The 13,932-nt window shown below is 39.7% G+C and overlaps 1 protein-coding gene across 1 annotated transcript in view; it reads right to left on the bottom strand.

Annotated features, from left to right (window-relative positions):
- Positions 1-13,932, bottom strand: part of tm2d1 (TM2 domain containing 1) — a 92,352-nt gene that overhangs the window by 16,388 nt on the left and 62,032 nt on the right. Inside the window, exon 6 of the mRNA XM_080195518.1 lies at positions 1,452-1,583. Within this exon, the coding sequence (XP_080051644.1) occupies positions 1,473-1,583 (111 nt within the window). The 3' untranslated portion in view covers positions 1,452-1,472. The remainder of the gene's footprint in view (positions 1-1,451; positions 1,584-13,932) is intronic.

Here is a 13,932-nt window from a genome sequence, read left to right as displayed (position 1 = left end):
GCATGGGGGTCTGGTTTAGGATCATAGCAATGAAACCAGGATCTTATAACAGCCACTGTCTCTATCTTTAGCTAAAGATTTCAGTTCTGATCAAGGTTTAATTTCAAATGTCGCACATCACAAAGAATGATTTTGTTAAAAATTCCTCACAGAGTACTTGGTTAAGAAATGCACTGATGCAAAACTAGTCACCGGTATCATATGCTAACATTGAAAAAGGAACCTTTGTTCTTAGAATAAGTCTGGTCAACAGTTTGTGAGTGCCCTCTGCTGCTTCTCCTAAGATCTGCTAGCTGAGGGAAATCTGGTTACAAAGACTTTGTAATCTGGGATGTGGTTATTTCTATACACTGACATTATAAAAAATACATCACAACATATTAGAACTTCGGTCTATAATACAAAACATAGAATTGAGCTAATAATAACCATTTTCATTATCATTTATAATTCCTATCTTTTAACAAGAATGAGCAGATTTGTTCCTAGCTTCTGGCATTGCTGCTCTGTAACCAGGTGACCAAATTAAGAGTGGCAATCTTTCAACCTCAAGAATCCAGTTCCCAGTCAGCGTTAGCTCACATGAGATCAAGAACTTAACATATGGAAAAGAGGCATATGTCCACATCCCACTACTTCATGTGCTAATTTGCTTGTCATAACTATACAGTGGTACTTGGTCACTGCTTAAATGATTAATTTTAGATTCAGAATCACAGAGTGCCCAAGTGGCAGCTTGGCTGTGAGGCTACCAAGAGTTACCTGGTGGTGTCCTCGCATTATAGCAGCCTTTCTGGCACATGCAAAATGTCAACAGTGGCAGAAATTGGCCCTCAAATTGGTCAATTAAATGGCTCAATTAGATGAGAGGGTCACCTGTCATACTTTCTGCCGCTTACAAAATGGCACAGCAGCAGGTCGATGTTGGTCATGCCACCTGCCTCCCCCCATCAGTTTGCCAGGATTCCTACCTTCCAGTGTCCCAAAAGGGCTGATGAAATTCAGCCCCTCTGTCTCTATGGTAAGTTATACTTTTCCATTGATAACAGAAGATAGGACTGGAACTTACACCGTTAAAAAAGCCTTTAAATGTATTCAAGGTATTCACAAAATTCTACTACATTTTTAACTCGCTTACGCAAAACAGTAAAATTTGAATCAGATTTTTGCCAATATTTACATTGTTGAAGATGTTTAAATAGATCACAGCTTTTCTAAGAAATAGACTTTGCACAAATGTCCCCAAATTTTCCAAGGACATCGACTTTCAATACTTGGCATTGAACATTTTTTCTCTAATGGTAGGTTTTTGAACAACGGCTCAGGTCTTAATCATAAACCAAAATGATCCAAGTCTAACATAGTCCCCAAATAAGAAATAAAGAAAAAGAGCTCCAACTGGAGGTAACCATGCAACATAACATGTGAAAAGATTAGTAGTGGAAACTTACCAAAATGTTAACTTTCAGGGCTCACAATTCCATTTGTGTTTTTCTATATGTATCATTGTCTATTACTAATCTTGTAAGCCTTGCTCCATAGTAATCTATGATGTAATTTGAGCCATCTGCAGGTCCAACAATCTAGAGAGAATTGAGAAAAAAGTGACGACAGTCAATTCCACTAATTTCATACCACTTACTAACAATTATTCCAAATATAGGACTCTTAACCTCTGGTTTCAAACAGCTGTTTTTAATCAAACAGCTTAACTTAACAGTAGGGTGTCCATTTTGTGGTGGATTACTTTATATAATTTTGCAGTGAACTCAGAGGAGAGAGATCATGAGGAATTGAAATGGAGGTTGAAATTGTAGAAGATGAGAAATCATTCAGTGCAGAGGCTGAGGGAGGAAAGCAGTAAAGAAATAGCATTGATAAAACTTTTATTGTACCTGTGAAGGAAAATTTACTCTTTTTTTTACAGAAAAATGATTTTGAAAGAGGAGAAAAGGATGGAACAAGGGAAGGTAGTTAGAAAGGAGAAAGTGCCAGATGAATAGGAGGTTAGGGCAAGTTGTGCTCTGAGGATAAGCACGACACCACCATCCTTGACAGCAAGAGAGGTGAAAGATTTACCAAGCAGGGAGACTTCATTAAGAGAACAGTTGTCATCATGCCTCAGCCAAGTTTCAACTAAGGACAAAATGTTGATACAATCCTCCACAATAAGTTCATGGATGGTAAGGGCTTTGTTCACAAATGAATAGATGTTCTGGAGGGAGATGCAGAGAGGATTAGGGAGATAAAGAGAGGAGTGGAGAGAGCTGAACAACTGGCAGAGCCAACAGCGTCTGCAATGGGAAGGGTGAGAGAGGGAGAATGAAGCTAGACAAGGTTAACCCACCAGAGGCTACAATAGGCAAGAAGTTGATGAGAAAGTGGGATGGGGCAAGTAGGATTTCTGCACACAATCAGTCAGCTTGAGGGTGCCAATGATCTCAATGAAGGGTTACAGGAAAGGCACAGAGGGAAAGATGTTGGCTTATCCAACAGAGTCAAGAAAGGCAACAAAAAACAGGAAGGAAAACAGAAGTGGTGAGGAAGAGATTTGAGAATACAGAGTACCTGAGAGAGAAGTGAAAGGAGACATGACAATGCAAGAAGTTTAGGACAGCAAAAGAGAAACTAAATTAAAAGTGAAAATGGATTGATGGGCTTGGGTCCAAGAATAAACATAAGGAACAGAAGCAGAATAGGCCATTCACAGATCATGGTTGACCTCCTACCTCAGCCACATCTTCCTCACTGTCTCCATATCCCTTGATTCCCTAATCTGACTTAAATATGCTCAACAACTGCACATTTATAATTTTCTGCAGCAGAAAAATCAGATATTGACAACCCTTTGAATTAAGAAATTTCTCATTTCTGTTTTAAATGGACAATCTCCCAATATGAAATTATGACCTCCAGTTCTAGCCTCCCCAGACACATGAAATATCCTCCCAGAATCTATCTTGAACTTCTATGTTTCAAATAGCTTATCTCTCATTCTTCTAATTTCTATGGAATATAAACTGAGTTTACTCAATCTCCTAATAGGGAAACCCCCTCATTCCAGGAATCAGTGTAGTGATCTTCTGTTGTTGCTCCTTCTAAGGTAGATACATGCTTTCAGTAAGGAGATAAAGCTAAACACAAAACTCCAGTTCTGGTCTTACCAGGACTGGTACAATTGCACTTCATTTATTGGTTGAGGTCAACCTCATTTACTGGTTTACTCCAATCCATTTACAAATAATAAATGCTAAAATGCCGTTTGTTTTCCTAATTGCTTGCTGTATCTGCATGCTAACTTTCTGCAATTTGAAGACAATGACTCCTGGATCCCTCTGAATAACTACATATCCCCACCATTTAAAACACACATTGCTTTTTCATTTTTCCTTCAAAATAGATATCTTCAAATCTTTCCATGTTATTTTTCATTGGCCATGCTCTAGGCCACTCACCATCTGTAAATATTTGCAATCTCTTGTGTTTTCCTCCTAGCTTACTTTACACTTAGCTTTGTAAAGTCAATGAACTTAGATAATGGGAATTATAATGTATCCAATTTATTAATATAGATTGTAAAAGGCTGAAGCTCAAGCAGTGATCTTTGTGATATCCCATCAACATAACAGCCTGTCAATTAAAAATGGTCCACCTATTCTTACTTTGTTTTCTGTCCAATTAACCAAATAACAACTTGTATCGATATAGTTAACATAATAAAATGTCCTAAAGCTCTACAAAATGGTGGTGAAGGAGAATTGGACACTTGATCAAAGAGATAATTTTAAGGAGCATTTTAAAGAGGAGCAGAAGGTTAGGGGGGAATTTAGAGTTTAAGGACTCAATCCATGCTAATAAATTGCCCTCAACTGATTGATTCGTTCCATATTTACAAACATTCGCTCCCTCCACCAATGGCAGACAGTGGTGGCAGAGTGTACCATCTTGAAGATGCACGGAAGGAATTCACCAAGACTCCTTAGACAGCATCTTCCAAACCCACAACCACAACCATCTAGAAAGTCAAGGGCAGCAGACACATGGGAACACCAACATCTGGAAGTTCCCCTCCAAGCCAAGCACCACCCTGTTTTGGAAATGTGTCATTCCTTCACTGTCACTCGGTCAAAATCCTGAAACATCCCCCCTGATTGCAATGTCATGTACCTACACCATATGCAGAGGTTCAAGAGGGCAGCTCACATTTACCTTTTCAAGGGCAATTAGGGATGGATAATAAGTGCTGGCCTAGCCAGCAATGCCCACATCCCATGAATGAATAAAAACAAATTCATGAATCCTCATTTTGCCCAATGCCTCTTGTGCAGCACTTACCAAAAGCTTTTTGAAATTCCAAATTCACTATAGCCACTGATACTTCTTTACTCAGAGTTTGCTCTCATATCCCTACCATTTCTTTCTTTATCAACCTTTGCTGAATTTTAAAATCTCCCAATCCTTAGGCTTACAGCTCTTTTTGGAAACATTATAAGCTTCCTTCTTTAATCTAATGCTATCTTTAACTTCTCTTGTTAACTACAGTGGCCCACTTTTCCCAATGGGTTTTTATTCCTTGAGGGAGTATATGATTATTGTGAATCATGAATTATTTACTTAAAGTTAGCCATGCCCAATCTAGTGCTATTTTTGTTATTTTAGTTTCCAAACCTAAGGCAAATCATCCCTCATACCTACATTTGTTTTGTTCAGATTTTAAACCCTAGTTTCAAACTTAACTAAACTGCTTGCAATCTCAATATAAAATTTTGTCACGTTATGATACTTTGCTCAAAAGGTTCCTTTACTACAAGATTATTAATTAAACTTGTCTCATTGCAGAAAACTAGATTTAAATAGCCCATTCCCTAGCTGGTCCCATGGCATGTTGATCTAGAAAACTATCTTGAATCCATTCCACGAATTGGTTTCCCATGTTATTGCTGAAAATTTAGTTAGCCTAGTCTGTTTGAAGATTAAAGTACTTATGATTATTATATTACTTTTGTTACAATAACCTCCAATTGCCTGATTGATTATACCCTGCCTGACACTACAACTGTCAGACGGTCAATAAATTAATTTTACCATTGTTCAATGTCCCTTTCATAGCTCAACCCAACCCGATTCTAGACCTTGGTTTTCAAAATAAAATTCTTTCATTATTATCATAATTTCTTCGTTTATCAAGAAGCCCTCCTCTGTTTCAATTTTGTCTATTCTCTTCTGAAGGTCAAATACTCAGGAATATTCAACTCATAACCTTGGTCACGCACTTATTTTACTTAAAGCAATGCCATATGCTTTTGAAATAGCTCAATAACATTTTCCCCCCAAATTCTCTATGGAAATTGGTTCTAATATCCTGAAAGGTTACATCTTATTGTCATTAATATCACATCCATGATTGTACACTAAAATTTCTGTTACCTGATACACTACCTACCGGAACTCTTGATTAACCAGAATTCTGGAGTTGGGACTATTTGTTGATTGCAGATGTCACTGATCCTTCAGAAATCAGCACCAACATTTGTTTCCCATCAATTGTATTCTCACAGAACCACTAATAACTGTCAAACTCATCAGTAGTTGCTATCAGTGACTTATCACCACTCTAGTCTCAGCTTCCTACTGTTGTGCCGCACCATGTTTCCTCAGCACTGCTCATTAGGTTCATGCACTCATGTGCCTCTTGCGAGATCTCAACACTTGCATAACTGCGTGATCACTCTGGAGTTTTCCGAATGGACGAAAAACAGAACTCACCTTATCAACCGGCACCTCCCACTCTTGGAGCGTGTTGGATGAGAGAGATTTTACTGCACACTGCAGATTTTCAGATTTTTCAATGGCTCCAACAATTTCCTATAATCGACTCCCAAAGCTGGACACAGTGGTTTAGTTCTACTGTGACCAAAGCAATGTTTTGTACAGGTTTATCACTGGACTTTGTGTGTATGTACAACCCAAAATACCATTTGACCCTTCTGCGTTTTCTCCGCCTTTAATTCTGCTTTAACAAATCTGTTTCTCTTCAGCATTTATACTCAGTGTTCCTCCTTTCCATATGGAATTTAGCCAGTCAGGATATATTTCTAACCTAAAGTTTTGCAAAATATTCACAATTCATATTATTTTTTTTCAGATCAGACACTCTCTAACTATTGCATTCTGTAGTCTCCTACGTATTTTCTAGTTTGCCATGCCTCCTGATAGGATCAGCAAATTTTAATATTATTCTATGCATTGTCCAAATTACTTGAGCTTTTAAGTGCATGAAATTCCATGCATTTAAACGGTTAAAAGTGAATTCATGCAGTGGTTTTATTTCTATATTTGACAGCATGAATTGACAGTATAAATTTTTACAACCAAGTTTCAGAACTCTAAAAATGGCCAGAAAAATGGTCAGTAAGTAAGGCTGCAGTGGTTCACCCGAATTCCTGGTGGCTCACCACAGAATCAAACATGATTCTTAATGGTTAGTAATGAAAATTACATTGGAGTTGTGCATCAAGGAGGAAAAAAAATACATTTTTAGAGTTACTTTGAAAGTTGATGGATTGCTTTAAAGTTTAAAGTTTAGAAGTTTATTTATTAGTCACAGGCAGGCTTACATTAACACTGCAAGGGAGTTACTGTGAAAATCCCCTAGCCACCACACTCCGGTGCCTGTTCGGGCATAATGAGGGAGAATTTAGCATGGCCAATGTACCTAACCAGACTGTGGGAGGAAACCAAAGCACCCGGAAGAAACCCTCTCAGATATGTGGAGAACGTACAGGCAGTCACCCAAGCTGGGAATCGAACCTGGGTCCCTGGCACTGTGAGGCAGCAGTGCTAACCACTCTGCCACCATGCCACCCATAAAGATAAAAAAAAATTAGAAGTGTAAAATTAAAACAGAAAATATTGATGAAGGGGTTTGTCCCAACGTTTCCCTTTGATGTGTTGAATATCTTCTGTGTATTTCCAGCATTTTTAATTTTAAAAGAAATCTAATGTACTTGAGCCAATTTTGTTTAATAGAAGATTCTGGTATGTAAATTTTTTAAAAAATTAAGAGTTCATTGAATGATGCTACTACACTGCTGGACAGCAGTTAATTAGATAATATATTATAGTTGTTTTAATACATTGTTTTTGACAGAATTCTGATTTAGAATGGAGATCAATTTTATGCATACAATTTTCTGCGGTAGAGTTATTGATCTTATAACTCACAACACTACAAAACTTTGATATTGGCACAGACCTTCATGGCACAGCAATCATTGTTGCTGTGTCACTCTATTTTCCGAGCCAGGCCAGGCATTTCCAGAAATGTGGAGTGCAGTACCCATCACAACAGTGCCAAGGGAAGATACATGACATGCCTGTTTTCTACAGCACTGGCTGCTGTATAGCAAGTTTAGATGTCCAGTGTGAATGTTAGTGAATAGATGAATGTTAGTCAATGGGTGGATGAACGAATGAGTGAATGGGATAGCTGGGTGAGGTAAGTGGTAAATTTGGTTGGGTGGCAGAGGTCAGGTGGATAGGGTGGCAGAGGTCAGGTGGATAGGGTGGCAGAGGTCAGGTGGATAGGGTGGCAGAGGTCAGGTGGATAGGGTGGCAGAGGTCAGGTGGATAGGGTGGCAGAGGTCAGGTGGATAGGGTGGCAGAGGTCAGGTGGATAGGGTGGCAGAGGTCAGGTGGATAGGGTGGCAGAGGTCAGGTGGATAGGGTGGCAGGCAGGCAGAATGGCAGGTAGGTGGGTAGGGTGGCAGATAGGTAGGTCAGGACATATAGTCAGATCAGGGGCTAGTTAGGTGTAGGTGAAGTTACTGGGGCTGCAGCTGGGAATTGGGAGATAGTTCTGGCCAGGGGTTTGCCAGAGGTCATGGGATCGTTAGGTGATCAGGAAGGCTTAGTCAGGTCAGGGGATTTAGCGTTGTCATTGTGAGTGATTGGGATGGAGTGGGGGTAGTTGCGTAGTTACCCAGGTTTTGTCTGTGTAAAATTGATTAACACTTTCTGGATAATTATCCAGGTGAGTAACTATCTGAATTCCCAATTCTACCTCAATGACGAGGGCATTGTGGAGGGTCATTAGGTGCAGGGGGACTGCTGCTTGGAGGTTCAAATTCCTTAGGCAATTTCCATGGAGACCAGCACATCAGAACTTCTGAAAGGTGCTGACACACATCCTGGGTTGCAACATTTCCGACAATCCGGCATAAAGGATTGAGGATAATATAATAGCAAAGATTGAGAATTGGATAATGGTCAGAAAAAACAGAGAAGGAATTGACAATCTCTCCCGGGTTGGAAGATCATACCTAACAAGTTAGCGCAAGAATTGGCATTGAATCTATATTAATGAAGTAGATGAAGGGACTGATATACCCAAGTTTGTAGACAATGTATGGCGATATGGTGGCACAGTGGTTGGCACTGCTGCCTCTCACTGCCGCCTCTCACTGCCAGGCACCCAGGTTCAATTCTGGCTTTGGGTTACTGTCTATGTGGAGTTTGCACTTTCTCCCCAAGTCTGTGAGGGTTCCCTCTGGGTGCTCCGGTTTCCTCCCACAGTCCAAAGATGTGCGGGTTAGGGTGACTGGCCGTGCTAAATTGACCCTAGTGTCAGGGGGGTTAGTGGAGTAAATATATGGGGTTACTGGGTGGGATTGTGGTTGGTACAGACTCGATGGGCCGAACAGCCTCTTTCTGTACTGCAGGGATTCTATGGATTTCAAGTTAGGTGGGAAAGTAAATGCTGAGGAAGATGTGAAAAGGCTGCAAAAGGATCTGGACAGATTGGGGTAGTACAATGACACAACAGTTAGCACTGCTGTCTCACAGTGCCAGGGACCTGGGTTTGATTCCCAGCTGGGTCACTGTCTGTGTAGAATTTGCACATTCTCCCTTTGTCCGCATGGGTTCCCTCTGGTTTCCTCCCACAGTCTGAAAAACATGCTGGTTAGGTGCATTGACCTGACAGGCGCCAGAGTGTGGCGACTTGGGGAATTTCACAGCAACTTCATTACAATGTTAATGTAAGCCTTTCTTGTGACTAATAAGTAAACTTTAGAAGATTGACAGAAGGCAGGTGTGAAGTTACCCACCTTACGGTAGAAAAAAATATTTCTTGGTCTCTTACCATTCAAGAAAAGTTTGCATTCAGACTGATTTGGGGATCCTTGTACATTAATTGTGAAATTTAACATGCAGGTACAGCAAGTAATTTGGAAGGCAAATGATTTGCTAGTTTTTGTTACAAAGCAATTGGAGTATCAGAGTAAAGAAGCCTTACTACAACTATCCAGGGTGTTGGTCAGGTGACATCCAGAGTACTGTGTACAGTTTTGGGGTCCTTACCCAAGGAAGGATACAAATGTCCTAGAAGAATTGCAGCAGTAGATTCATGAAGGCTGGTTTCTTGGATGAGGGGAGTTATCCTAAGAGAATAAACTGAGTAAACTAAGTCTTAATGCTTAAGTTTAGAAGAATGACAGGTGACCAAATTGAAGCACATAAAGTTCTTAAGCGGCTTGACAAGGTAGGTGCTGAGAAAATACTTCCCCTGGTTGGAGAAATCCAGAAGATGGGGTTACAATTAGTGGTCAGCCATTTAGGACTGAAATAGGAGAAATTCCTTCACTCAGTGTTGTGAATCCTTGGAATGTTCTACCTCAGAGAGCTGTGAATGCTCAGTAGTTGGTATTTTCAAGACCAAGGGTGGTAGATTTTTGGGTACTAAGGAATTAGGGATATGTGTGGAAGGTGGAGTTGAGGAAGATGATTGGCCGCAATTTTGTTGAAAGATGGAGCAGGCTCAAAGGAGCAATGGTTTACTCCTATTCCATATGTCCTTTTGCATATATTTTTTGACTATTAGTTTAAAAAAATAATTTATTACCAATTTTTCATTCTAGCAGTAACTATGTTGCATAATTCAAATTGATGGGTTTTATTTTGGTGAATGCAAACATTTTGAACTGGAAAAATTACCAGTTTCAAATGTACTTTATCTTAAATTTACAGCTGCCCTGATAGGCTTAGGTTGTCATTTTCTTATTAAGAAAAGTCATGATATCTTATTGCAGTTCCATAAACTTTCCACAGCAGTCACAGCTGGTTCATATCTAATAGCAGTGATCTTAAACCATGCAGTGCACTTTTATCCATGTAAAACGAAACTTTAAATGTTGGCTATAACTTTGCTCCATCCAATCCTTTTAGCATTAGCAAATGATTTGTAGAGAAGTCAAATCAAAAAATCCATACATTTCATAGATAAATATTTTTACAACTGTGCTTTTCGTTCATCACCTTCCAAACTTACATCGGAACGGAAATATATCATCGTACGCCAGGCAATAATTTAGCGATTAGGGCCTCAGCAGCTAAAGGCACAGCCCCCAATGTGTAAGAGGTCAGAATTAGAGAAACACAGATAAATCAGAGGATTGTTGGGTTGAAGGAAGTTACAAAGATAGGGAGGGAGGATAGAGGCTGTGAAAGGACTTGAAAACAAGGGTGAGAATTTTAAAGATGTGGGTATGCCGGCGTTGGACTGGCGTAAACACAGTAAAAAGTCTGACAACACCAGGTTTTAGACCAACCGATTTATTTGATAATAGACTCACAAGCTTTCGGGGTTAGTCCCTTCGTCAGGTGAATGGAGAGTTCTAGCCTCAGACAGAGCATATAAAGCACAGGCAGTTTATCTTGTCTGCTTTCTTGCATCTCTGTAAAAACCTGATGTCTGTGTCGATATGCGCAATCTTCTTGGAGATCCTCTCCACTTGGATCCGGCAGTTTTTAAACTGTCTGTGCTTTATTTGCTCTGTGTGAGGCCAGAACTCTCCATTCACCTGATGAAGGGACTAACCCCGAAAGCTTGTGAGTCTATTATCAAATAAATCGGTTGGACTAAAACCTGGTGTTACGAGAATTTTAAAAACAGGGCATTTCTTAACTGGAAGCCAATATAGGTCAGCAAGCACAGGGGTGATGGGTGAACAGGATTTGGTGCAAAAGTGTTGGATAACCTCAAGTTTGCACTATTTAGAGGCAGTGGAGCGGCTAAGCTTAGCATTGCCAACATAAATGTGGAAATAACACTGAGGGCCAACAAGTAGGTAAGAAATGGGAGCGGATCAAGGATAGATACTTGGACGATAACGGTATGGTTGTGGGAAGGGAAGTCATTGCAGAAGACTCTCCAATCACGACTAGACAGTAATATGGAATGGGATGAGAATCAGCCAATCTAACTGGACAAAAGTGGCAAGGTTTTAGAGACAGATGCCGTGATCAACATTTCAAAGGTGGCAGACATGTTTAAAAAGACGAGGAGGAATAGTTTATCACTGTTACAATTAATTAGGATGTAATTTGTGACTCTGATAAAAGACATTTTTGTAACATCTTCATGTTACAGTTCATCCTACAGCTATTCCACTGACAGAGTAGTAAGCTCAGAACAATAAAAAACGCGCATCAGGACTAACATACTGAGTGAGTCCCTATACTGCACTGGACCTGACTTCTCAATTAGTATAATTTCAAATGAAATTAAAAATAAAACTGTGCAAGAATCTGCAACATAAACAACAGCAAACAAACACTGGTTCGGCAACAACAGCCAACATTATGTTGGAAAATCATGGCTGTAAATCTTGCAATTGTTGTAATTGTTTCAGGGCTAGGCTAACTTTATCATAAATTATGGAAAAAAAGGTGCTGCTAATTCTGTCATAAAATCTGTTCCTGTTTTACGCGTACAAAATGTGACATGCCTCATGTGATAATGGCTCTCAATAAATTAGGAAGAATGTGTGTGGAAACCTCCCACTCCACAATACTAGTTTCCATCCCAGAAAAAATAGATTTTTGGAAGCATCAAGTGTACCTGTTTATTGGCCACAGATTGATAACAATTCAATGTGATTTAAAAATACCTTTAATAAAAATTATGGAATTTAAATTGCAGTCTTTAATAAAACTAAAAGCAAAAGAAATCTTGTGTAGTGATGTCAACACTTGGTCACTAGTTACTATGTAACCGCCTATTTATTATTTTTAAAACACATCTTTCTCACTTCTGTCAGAAGTAACTTGTGATAGATTTCTTCAGTTCAAAATTGGTGAGGTTTTTCTTTTTTTTTGTTTTTATTCCAATTCAATCCAATCAAGTCCAATTCAGAGTCTCAACAAGTTGAGACATTCCCAATCCAAGCTGACAAAACAAGGCTCTCACCTCCTGTCTTGGGCTTGATCTACATGATCCAAGCTGATTGGAGCAGGCATAGCTCCTCCTCCAAGGCTTGATCTCATTTGCATTGTAGCCAAAAGGCTGAGATGCCATTTTTGAAAATTGCTTCAAATGAAGCTGAAATATAACCTAATGACTTCAACCAAGCCCAACGTGTCCATACTACATTTGATCTTAGCCAAAAGACGGAGGTTTTTCTTAACTTTGACATTTTATTCATCTTTTTCCATCAATGCTGTTGGACAGTTCACATGTTTCTTGCACTTAATTTGTAATTTTATTTATTTTTTAATCCAAGTTTAATCTCATTCTATTCATCATTATGGCTCTATGCATTTACCTTCAGAGTTTTATTTGAATGTTTACTAAAATGTGAAAATTGGGAACTTTATTTAGTGCTAATTTGTATAATTGGAATTTTCTCATCTTAAATTCAGATCCCCAGACCAGTCCTGCAGTCTTGTGATCCATAGTTGCAAACTGATCACAGCTGGGACCTGAATATTCAAGGGTATTTGACATCTCAGAAGGACAGGAGGTCAGGAAGGCTAATGGGATGCTGGCCTTCATAGCGAGGGGGATTGAATATAAAAGTAGGGAGGTCTTGCTACAGCTGTATAGGGCATTGGTGAGGCCGCAGCTGGAGTACTGTGTGCAGTTTTGGTCGCCGTACTTACGCAAGGATATTTTGGCCTTGGAGGGAGTGCAGAGGAGGTTTACTAGGCTGATACCGGAGTTGAGGGGGTTGAGCTATGAGGAAAGGCTGAATAAACTAGGCTTGTACTCGTTAGAGTTTAGAAGAATGAGGGGAGATCTCATTGAGACATATAAGATGATGAATGGGATGGATAGGATAGAGGTGGAGAGGCTCTTCCTGCTCAGAAAGGACAGTAGGACTAGGGGGCACAGCCTCAAGATAAAGGGGGGGCGGTTTAGAACGGAGTTGAGGAGGAACTTCTTCACTCAAAGGGTGGTGAATCTCTGGAATTCTCTGCCCGTTGAGGTGGTGGAGGCTGCCTCGCTCAATATTTTTAAGACGCGGGTTGATGGGTTTTTGATAAGCGAGGGGATTAAGGGTTATGGGGAGAGGGCGGGAATGTGGAACTGAGACACGACAGATCAGCCATGATCTTATTGAATGGCAGGGCAGGCTCGAAGGGCTGGATGGCCTACTCCTGCTCCTATTTCTTATGTTCTTATGAGGTGGCGTAGCTCTGTTAAGATAGGATGAGATCAGTACACTACTCAGAAATATTCTTGGGATCAAAATATAGAACCTGTTTGGGTGGATATATAACATAGCAAAGGAAAGAAGTCACCAGTGGGAGGGGTTAATAGCTCTTGCCAGTAGCTACGGTGTAGGAGTACAAATCAAGAAATAATGGCAATTGTATGAAAAATACAGCAATAAGGATGGGAGAATTTGACCTTCATATCATTTTGACTAAACAAAGCAGTAAAGGTAGCCTGAAAGACAAGTTGATAGAATATATTCAGGATAGTTCCTTAGAACAATATGTTCCAGAACGACAAAGGGAAAAGGCTATTATAGACCTGGTAATGTGTAATGAGGGAGAATTAATAAATAACCTAATAGTATAGGAGCCTCTAGGCAATGGCAATCACAAAATGATAGAACTTCAAATTCATTTTGAGAGTGAGAAATTTGC

The sequence above is a fragment of the Carcharhinus amblyrhynchos genome, chromosome 9, assembly GCF_965287045.1.
Source record: "Carcharhinus amblyrhynchos chromosome 9, sCarAmb.v2.hapA, whole genome shotgun sequence".
NCBI classification, from domain to species: domain Eukaryota; kingdom Metazoa; phylum Chordata; class Chondrichthyes; order Carcharhiniformes; family Carcharhinidae; genus Carcharhinus; species Carcharhinus amblyrhynchos.
The sequence above is the reverse complement of the archived record's forward strand: the minus strand, read 5'-3'. Positions and strand labels throughout refer to the sequence as shown.